Source organism: Nerophis lumbriciformis, linkage group LG18 (assembly GCF_033978685.3).
Source record: "Nerophis lumbriciformis linkage group LG18, RoL_Nlum_v2.1, whole genome shotgun sequence".
NCBI classification, from domain to species: domain Eukaryota; kingdom Metazoa; phylum Chordata; class Actinopteri; order Syngnathiformes; family Syngnathidae; genus Nerophis; species Nerophis lumbriciformis.
This window is the reverse complement of record NC_084565.2, coordinates 34,157,501-34,167,500: the sequence shown is the minus strand read 5'-3', so window position 1 is coordinate 34,167,500 and position 10,000 is coordinate 34,157,501. Positions and strand designations below refer to the sequence as shown.

Here is a 10,000-nt window from a genome sequence, read left to right as displayed (position 1 = left end):
AATCAGCTCTGTTATTTTCTGTTTTTTTGACTGTTTTCCGTACCTTGGAGACATCATGCCTCGTCGGTGTGTTGTCGGAGGGTGTAACAACACGAACAGGGACGGATTCAAGTTGCACCAGTGGCCCAAAGATGCGAAAGCGGCAAAAAATTGGACGTTTGTTCCGCACACTTTACCGACGAAAGCTATGCTACGACAGAGATGGCAAGAATGTGTGGATATCCTGCGACACTCAAAGCAGATGCATTTCCAACGATAAAGTCAAAGAAATCTGCCGCAAGACCCCCATTGAATCTGCCGGAGTGTGTGAGCAATTCAGGGACAAAGGACCTCGGTAGCACGGCAAGCAATGGCGGCAGTTTGTTCCCGCAGACGAGCGAGCTAAACCCCCTATCGACCCTAGCTTCCCTGGCCTGCTGACATCAACTCCAAAACTGGACAGATCAGCTTTCAGGAAAAGAGCGCGGATGAGGGTATGCCTACAGAATATATTAATTGATGAAAATTGGGCTGTCTGCACTCTCAAAGTGCATGTTGTTGCCAAATGTATTTCATATGCTGTAAACCTAGTTCATAGTTGTTAGTTTCCTTTAATGCCAAACAAACACATACCAATCGTTGGTTAGAAGGCGATCGCCGAATTCGTCCTCGCTTTCTCCCGTGTCGCTGGCTGTCGTGTCGTTTTCGTCGGTTTCGCTTGCATACGGTTCAAACCGATATGGCTCAATAGCTTCAGTTTCTTCTTCAATTTCGTTTTCGCTACCTGCCTCCACACTACAACCATCCGTTTCAATACATTCGTAATCTGTCGAATCGCTTAAGCCGCTGAAATCCGAGTGTGAATCCGAGCTAAAGTCGCTATAGCTTGCAGTTCTTTCCGCCATGTTTGTTTGTGTTGGCTTCACTATGTGACGTCACAGGAAAATGGACGGGTGTATATAACGATGGTTAAAATCAGGCACTTTGAAGCTTTTTTTAGGGATATTGCGTGATGGGTAAAATAAAAAAAAAAACGTTGAAAAATATAATAAGCCACTGGGAACTGATTTTTAATGGTTTTAACAATTCTGAAATTGTGATAATGTTCCCCTTTAAATGACCGCCATAACCACAACACCAGAGGGAGCTCCACTAACCACGTTAAACCCAAATTTAAAATTAACTCATTCTCTTTCTATGCCACATCAATATGGAATGCATTCCCAACAGGTGTAAAAGAAAGGGCATCTCTATCCTCCTTCAAAACCACACTAAAAGAACACACCCAGGCAACTTCAACCCTAAACTAACACCCTCCCTTCTACATCATACCTCTTCGGATTGTAAATAATCAAATGTAAATAATCAAATGTACCGTATTTTTTGGACTATAAGTCGCAGTTTTTTTAATAGTTTGGCCGGGCTCCAGTGCGATTTATATATGTTTTTTTCCTTCTTTATTATGCATTTTTGGCAGGTGCGACTTATATTCCGGTGCGACTTATACTCCGAAAAATACGGTAGACACTTTTTCTTATACTTTCTGATCTCTCTCTCTGTGTCCACTACTTGCTGTACATATCCTACCAAGTCAGACCTACACTGTTTCAATGTCCATTTCTCTGATAATGCAATTGTTGATGACTGAAGTGTTGATACCAACCAAACCTAAACCCCCACCCCCTCCATATCCCACACCCCGGATTGTAAATAATGTAAATAGTTCAATGTATATACTCTGATGATTATCTTGTGTGATGACTGTATTATGATGATAGCTTATATTTGTATCATGAATCATGGACCCCGACTAATAAGTTGAAAAACTTATTCGGGTGTTACCATTTAGTGGTCAATTGTACGGAATATGTACTTCACTGTGCAATCTACTAATAAAAGTTTCAATCAATCAATCAATCAATTCACATTTGAACCGATACGGTACCAATTCACGGTACCTGGGAGTCCATACCAGTACTCAACAGTACCAATTTAAGGTACTTTTGTATGTCCATCCATCCATTCATTTTCTACCGCTTATTCCCTTCGGGGTCGCGGGGGGCGCTGGAGCCTATCTCAGTTACAATCGGGCGGAAGGCGGGGTACACCCTGGACAAGTCGCCACCTCATCGCAGGGCACTTGTATGTGTTAATGTTAATTGTTTGATAATAAAATTTCAAATTTACAAACTGGTTGCACTTCCAAGACATTAGATGGCAGTACTGTATAGTCCAGGCCTGGGCAATTATTTTGACCCGAGGGGGCCAGTATATCTGATTTTTAGGAACACTATTACAAAAACTCACAATAATGTCTGATTGAATGCTGAAAACATCATGACAGACCGCCTTAAAAAACTGAATGGAATTTTAAATGTTTTTACTAGAGATATTATCGGCCGATAAATGCTTTAAAATGTAATATCGGAAATTATCGGTATCGGTTTTTGTATTATCGGTATCGTTTTTTTTGTTTTTTGTTTTGTTTTTTATTAAATCAACATAAAAAACACAAGATACACTTACAATTAGTAAGTGCACCAACCCCAAAAATCTCCCTCCCCCATTTACACTCATTCACACAAAAGGGTTGTTTCTTTCTGTTCTCTAATATTCTGGTTCCTACTTTATATATCAATATATATCAATACAGTCTGCAAGGGATACAGTCCATAAGCACACATGATTGTGCGTGCTGCTGGTCCACTAATAGTACTAACCTTTAACAGTTAATTTTACTCATTTTAATTAATTACTAGTTTCTATGTAACTGTTTTTATATTCTCTTACTTTCTTTTTTATTCAAGAAAATGTTTTAAATTTATTTATCTTATTTTTTTATTTTCATTTTTTTAAAAAGGACCTTATCTTCATCACACCTGGTTGTCCAAATTAGGCATAATAATGTGTTAATTCCACGACTGCATATATCGGTATCGGTTGATATCGGTATCGGTAATTAAGAGTTGGACAATATCGGAATATCGGATATCGGCAAAAAGCCATTATCGGACATCCCTAGTTTTTACTGGAATGAGACACCCAGAATGTACATGAACATAAAGAATGTGGGATTTACAATATTAACTATGAACGATAAAACACTAAATATTGACAACATATGAACGTCACACCCTCTCTCGATCGACATTATTTACAATCAAGCGAAACAACAAAAATGCAACAAACACAGCAAAATATGAACGCAAAATGTAAAAAAACCCCCCACCTACAATCTGATATATCACTAAGATTTAGAACTTTGTTGTAAAAATCTTTTTCCGCGTCTGTCCCTGACACCCGCATTTCAGGCTGGCCCCTCTGGAATCACTTTGTGGAAACGCTCCCACACTGCTTGGTGCCTCGTCTGAGCTGCTGTGACGTAGATTAACATAGTAACTAGTATGTCATGCAAAAGCGCAGATTCTAACCACTAAAATACTTTGTATAGTTCAAGACTTCCGGTAATTTGAAAACATCACTGCACATCATAATGGCAGCTACTGTTTCAATCTTAAAAGATCTAAAAAAAAAATATTTGGGAATGTCCGGCGGGCCAGATTGAAAAGCTTAACGGGCCGCATGTGGCCCCCGGACCTTAATTTGCCCAGGTCTGGTATAGGCTATATTTTAGTTATGTTTAAAAAGCTTTTTGAGAACATTCCACAATAATAATGATAACCGTGATATGATATTCTCATATGGTTACATCCCTACTGTGTCGATACACACATCATTACAATATGTCTTCTACACCTCTGCATAATATGATTAATTCCTTAATAGTAAATGTCATATTTGTTCAATTAAAACTAAAGGTCTACACTTTTATTTTAAGTAAATTGTGTTGGTGTATAAAGACAAAGGTCATAAAAACTATCGCAGTTCAAATACCGTATTTTCCGGACTATTGGGTGCACTTAAAATCCTTTCATTTTCTCAAAAATCGACAGTGCGCCTTATGTACGGATTAGTTCTGGTTGTGCTTACCAACCTCGAAGTAGCTTTATTTGGTGCATGGTGTAATGACAAGTGTGACCAGTAGATGGCAGTCACACATAAGAGATACTTGTAGACTACAATATGACGCCAGTAACCAATACCAAAACTTTAAATGTTCCATTGAGAATATAGAACATTGCACACGGCGCTCAGAAATCCTTCAAAATGTTTTATTACGACTTTGGTAAGCTATGAAGCCACACACCTTGATGTATTTTCGGCGAATTGCGGCTACCGTAGTCAGACATACAATTATTATTATGGTGTGTGCATAAGGACCGCAAAATGGCACCCATTACCAGACATTATCTGGCGTTTTGTTTCGCAAAATAATGCAAAATCAACTTTTCTTACCTTTTGGTACCTGTTGATGTGTATTTGGGATCTGCATAAGTCCTGAAAATGTGCGCGCGTCCGCCATTGTAGTCCGTGCCGACACCGTAGTCGATAAGCTTCTTCTTTTTCTCTATCTTCTTGTTATGGGACATTCATCCTCCGCTGTTGCCATTTCTAATATAAAGTAGTGTAAAGTTCTTACTTATATCTGTCAGTAAACTCGCCATGAAAGCGCTAAAACATACCGGTGTAGTGACTTTACATTATTCACCCAAGGAACTTTAGTTATTAGAGAGTTCCGGTCGGACAGTTTTTCACGGAACACATTTTTGCACTAGTGAGCCACGGATGAGGAGATGCTGCTCTGTTATTGATTGAAGTAAAATCTGAATGTCATTAAAACAGTTAGCGCCATCTTTTGACACTTCTTCCACTCCCGTCCTTGCACGCTATACCGCTACAACAAAGACGACGGAGAAAAGACACTGTCGTCAATAAGACCGCCAACAAAACAACGCATTTTAAAGCGACTGTCAGAAAGCGGCTTGAAGATGACCTGTAAAACATCATCTTTGCAACATTTTGACCAAAGAACCACCATTACATGTTATGCAGACCAGTGTTTTTCAACCACTGTGATGATCTAATTTCACCTATTTGGATTAAAATTATTCCTTGCAAACCAGTAATTATAGTCTGCTAATTATGTGATGTTGTTGAGTGTCGGTGCTGTCTAGAGCTCGGCGGAGTAACGCTGTAATACTCTTCCATATCAGTAGGTGGCAGCCGGTAGCTAATTTGTAGATGTCGGAAACAGCGGGAAGCAGCGTGCAGGTAAAAAAGGAGTCTGATGCTTAAACCAAAAATAAACAAAAGGTGAATGCCCCTAAGAAAAGGCATTGAAGCTTAGGGAAGGCTATGCAGAACGAAACTAAAACTGAACTGGCTACAAAGTAAAGAAAAACAGAATGCTGGACGACAGCAAAGACTTACAGCGTGTGGAGCAGACGGCGTCCACAAAGTACATCCGTACATGACATTACAATCAACACCAAAATAGGAGCAAAAGCACTACACACAGGAAAACACCGAAAAACTCAAAATAAGTCACGGCGGGATGTGACAGGCCGTGACAGTACACCTACTTTGAGACAAGAGCTATAGTGATGCATGGTTGGTTATGGTTTAAAGTCATATCCGACAATTGTGACAACAACTTTTTACTGTCAACTGAGTTTAGTTTTTTAATGATTATTGCTGGTGGTGTGCCTCCGGATTTTTTCAACGCAAAAAATGTGCCTTGGCTCAAAAAAGGTTGAAAAACACTGATGTAGACCACAAGAAAGTGTTTTACATTTAGGAAAATATAAATAATAATATGATTCTTTAATGCGCCCTATAATCCAGTGTGTCTTTTGTATGAAAATAGACCTGACTAGACCCGCTCATCGGCAGTGCGCCTTATACTCCGGTGCGCCCTATGGTACGTAAAAAACGGTACTTCTGGACATAACTGTGGATCCCACAACTCGCTTAAAAAAAAAATTCCGATAAAAGGTGGTAGCACTCACTCGTAGAGGGTTCTCGTTCAGATAGGGTGGCTCTCCTTCGACCATCTCAATGGCCATGATGCCCAGCGACCAGATGTCCACTTTAGGCCCGTAGGCTTTGCGAGTCACCACCTCGGGGGCCATCCAGTAGGGCGTGCCCACCATGGTGCTGCGCTTGCTCTGCTCGGGAGTGATCTGGGCGCAGAACCCGAAGTCAGCTGCAGATTGAAGAAACGGAAGGAATGTCAGTTAGTCAAGCTTTCTCTTCGTTATCAAAATGCACAACTCACTGAGCTTGACGGAGCCGTCCATGCCGAGCAGCACGTTGTCACTTTTAATGTCTCTGTGGATAACCTGGTTTGCGTGCAGGAAGTCCAAAGCTTGCAAACACTACAGACGGACGATTAGAGTTAAACTACTTGTTTTTATATTTACTACAGGCCCTTAAAAGCGTTTGTGAGCGCACCTCTCTGCAGACTGCCGCTATCTGGGCTTCATCCATGCACGTTTCCGTGACGACGTCGGTGAGCGAGCCGCCTGCCAGGTACTCCATTACCACAAACAGCTCCTCTCCCATCAAGAAACTGACACACACACACACACATAGTCACATGGTGCTCCAAACATATAAACGACAACATTTTTATTTTTGATCAAGTGTTGGACCTCACCTGTCGAGGAAGTTGACAATGTTGGGGTTCTTCAGCTCCTTCATGACGAGAATCTCATTGATGATGAGCTCCTTCTTGGGCTGCTTCTGGAGGTTGATCTGTTTAATGGCCACCTGCGAAAAGCCAACGAAGGAAATAACAACGTTAAAAAGTTGAACAATTAATAAACCTAAATTGAGGTCATTTATCAGCCGCTTGAATTACCTCCTGTCCTGTGGCAACATCAATGGCGGTGAAGACTGTTCCAGAAGCCCTGTGAAAGGAGAGACAACCACGATGCAATTACATAACGCAAATAATCCAAGTAATTATTTAAATAAACGCCACAAAAGGGTCTACAAAAGCAAATAACTGTTGGGTGTCATCTCATAACAGAGGTATTAACTATTGTGGCTGTAGGCAACCTCCGGATACAGTTAACTCCACAAGACGGCAGTAGCTACATTTGAAGTAACCTGAGCAAACCTGTCAATATTTGCATTATAACGAGAAATGTCCGATAATGGCTTTTTTGCCGATATCCGATATTGTCCAACTCTTAATTACCGATTCCGATATCAACCGATACCGATATATACAGTCGTGGAATTAACAGATTATTATGCCTAATTTTGTTGTGATGCCCCGCTGGATGCATTAAACAATGTAACAAGGTTTTCCAAAATAAATCAACTCAAGTTATGGAAAAAAATGCCAACATGGCACTGCCATATTTATTATTGAAGTCACAAAGTGCATTATTTTTTTATAACATGCCTCAAAACAGTAGCTTGTAATTTGGGACATGCTCTCCCTGAGAGAGCATGAGGAGGTTGAGGTGGGTGGGGTAGGGGGGGCGGGGTTTTAGAGTTAGGGGGTAGCGGAGGGTGTATATTGTAGCGTCACGGAAGAGTTAGTGCTGCAAGGGGTTCTGGGTATTTGTTCTGTTGTGTTACGGTGCAGATGTTCTCCCGAAATGTGTTTGTCATTCTTGTTTGGTGTGGGTTCACAGTGTGGCGCATATTTGTAACAGTGTTGAAGTTGTTTATACGGCCACCCTCAGTGTGACCTGTATGGCTGTTGACCAAGTATGCCTTGCATTCAGTTGTGTGTGTGAAAAGCCGTAGATATTATGTGACTGGGCCGGCACGCAACAGCGGCGTTTTAAGAAGTCATATATTTTACTTTTTGAAACCGATACCGATAATTTTGAAACCGATACCGATAATTTCTGATATTACATTTTAAAGTATTTATCGGCCGATAATATCGAAAAAACAAACAAAACAAACAAAACAAAAAAACGTGTCGGAATTATTATCCTCTTTCCTAGAGTTGTCCCGGTACCAAAATGTATTTTGATACTCTTCAAAATAAAAAGGACCACAAAAAATTTCATTATCGGCTTTATTTTAACAGAAAATCTTATCCACTAAACATGTGACACTCATTGGTACTTTAACTTAATACCTTTATTATTGCAATCAAAAAACAATTTTGGCATTAAATAAGATGCTAGACATCTTCTCTTTTAGTAGTAAGTAAGCAAACGGGTTACAAAGGCTCCTAAATTGGCTGACATATACAGTAACATATTGTGTAATTTCCCATTGTATTACTTCGACAAAATTATGAGGGACAAGCGGGAGAAAATGGATTATTAATCAGCTCGTTCATTTACTGTTAATATCTGCTTACCGGTACTTTCTCTTTTAACATGTTCTATCTACGGTACACTTCTGTTAAAATACAATTAGCGCTTATTCTTCTGTTGTTTGGACACTTTACTACAAATTTGGGTATCAATCTATTACTAAGTTGTTACAGGGTCATATGTTGGCAGGGGCGTCACTAGCTTTTAAGGACAGGGGGGGCTTAGCCCCCAGGAGATGCACAGGATGCGAGCGAGTAGCGCACGAGCACAAAACTTCACAAACGGCTAACAAAGACTTAGAAATTATTCATTGTTATTATTATTATTTTTTTTTTAAATGCACGGGACGAAATGAAATGCTCCCCGGGACGATGGTTTTAATCATTTTTTTCTTTTTCTTTTGATGTATTTATTAATTTTAAATTTTATATTAAATGTCTTGGTTTTTCCTCCCTCTGAAAGTCCTATAAAATAACAAGCTATAATACACCAGCTATTAATGTAACAATACAATAAAACAAATATATTTAATGATGTTTTTTTTTCATTATTTTATGTATATTACTTGATATAGATTCTACAAATGATGTGGGCATTTTTTATATGAACAAGTCCAAGGACCGCAAGCAAGGTCGCAGAGAAAATGCAGACAGGAGTTTGAGTGATGTGGGCATTTTCTATATGAACAAGTGGAATGGATTGGATACCGACACACTAAAGGGGCTCTCTACCTTACGCCATGAAGTGAGGAAACTGAGTGAATAATGACAGGTTATATGATTATTTAAACTCATATTTGGGCCACTTTATAATATGTCCGCATGTATTTGTAAAAAAAATTAAATTAAAAAATAAATAAATATAACACCAAATTATTTAGGGGGGCTTAAGAATATTTTAGGGGGGCTTGAGCCCTCCTAAAATAGGCCTAACAACGCCAATGTATGTTGGTAATAATTAAAAGTGGGACATACTACCTGAGTTTATAAACCAAAAAAAAAAATTACAAAAGATTTTCGATAGTAAAAAATAACGATGTAATCATTGTAGTAACAAGCTTTTGTACTTAGTATCATTTCAGTCTGTATTTGTAAAGATCCACCCATTTGTTTGATTTTAGGAGCGCTAGCTTGCTGTTAGCGATAGCTATTCTATCTTCCTACGGTGTGTGGTGAAGCATGTTTAGCCATTCCTTGTCCTACAGGGAAGATACTCATAAGAACCATAGTTTATCCTTTCCCTGGAAGTGAGGATAAGTCATTCAGAAGTAGCTAAAACAATGTGGACGGATGTTAGCGTTATTGTTAGAGATGTCCGATAATATCGGACTGCCGATATTATCGGCCGATAAATGCTTTAAAATGTAATATCGGAAATTATCGGTATCGGTTTCAAAAAGTAAAATTTATGACTTTTTAAAACACTGCTGTGTACACGGACATAGGGAGAAGTACAGAGCAGGTGCGTCTCCCAGTCAATGCCAACCCTCCCGATTTTCCCGGGAGACTCCCGAATTTCAGTGCCCCTCCCGAAAATCTCCCGGGGCAACCATTCTCCCGAATTTCTCCCGATTTCCACCCAGACAACATTATTGGGGGCGTGCCTTAAAGGCACTGCCTTTGCGTGCCGGCCCAATCACATAATATCTACGGCTTTTCACACACACAAGTGAATGCAATTCATACTTGGTCAACAGCCATACAGGTCACACTGAGGGTGGCCGTATAAACAACTTTAACACTGTTACAAATATGCGCCACACTGTGAACCCACACCACACAAAAATGACTCACACATTTCGGGAGAACATCCGCACCGTAACAACATAA

The 10,000-nt window shown here is 39.8% G+C and overlaps 1 protein-coding gene across 1 annotated transcript in view; it reads right to left on the bottom strand.

Annotated features, from left to right (window-relative positions):
* Window positions 1–10,000, bottom strand: part of pak2b (p21 protein (Cdc42/Rac)-activated kinase 2b) — a 22,639-nt gene that overhangs the window by 1,676 nt on the left and 10,963 nt on the right. The window contains exons 9-13 of the mRNA XM_061978184.2: window positions 6,743–6,791; window positions 6,539–6,651; window positions 6,334–6,451; window positions 6,158–6,257; window positions 5,889–6,085 (exon numbers count right to left, since the gene is read on the bottom strand). Coding sequence (XP_061834168.1) covers window positions 5,889–6,085; window positions 6,158–6,257; window positions 6,334–6,451; window positions 6,539–6,651; window positions 6,743–6,791 — 577 coding nt within the window. The remainder of the gene's footprint in view (window positions 1–5,888; window positions 6,086–6,157; window positions 6,258–6,333; window positions 6,452–6,538; window positions 6,652–6,742; window positions 6,792–10,000) is intronic.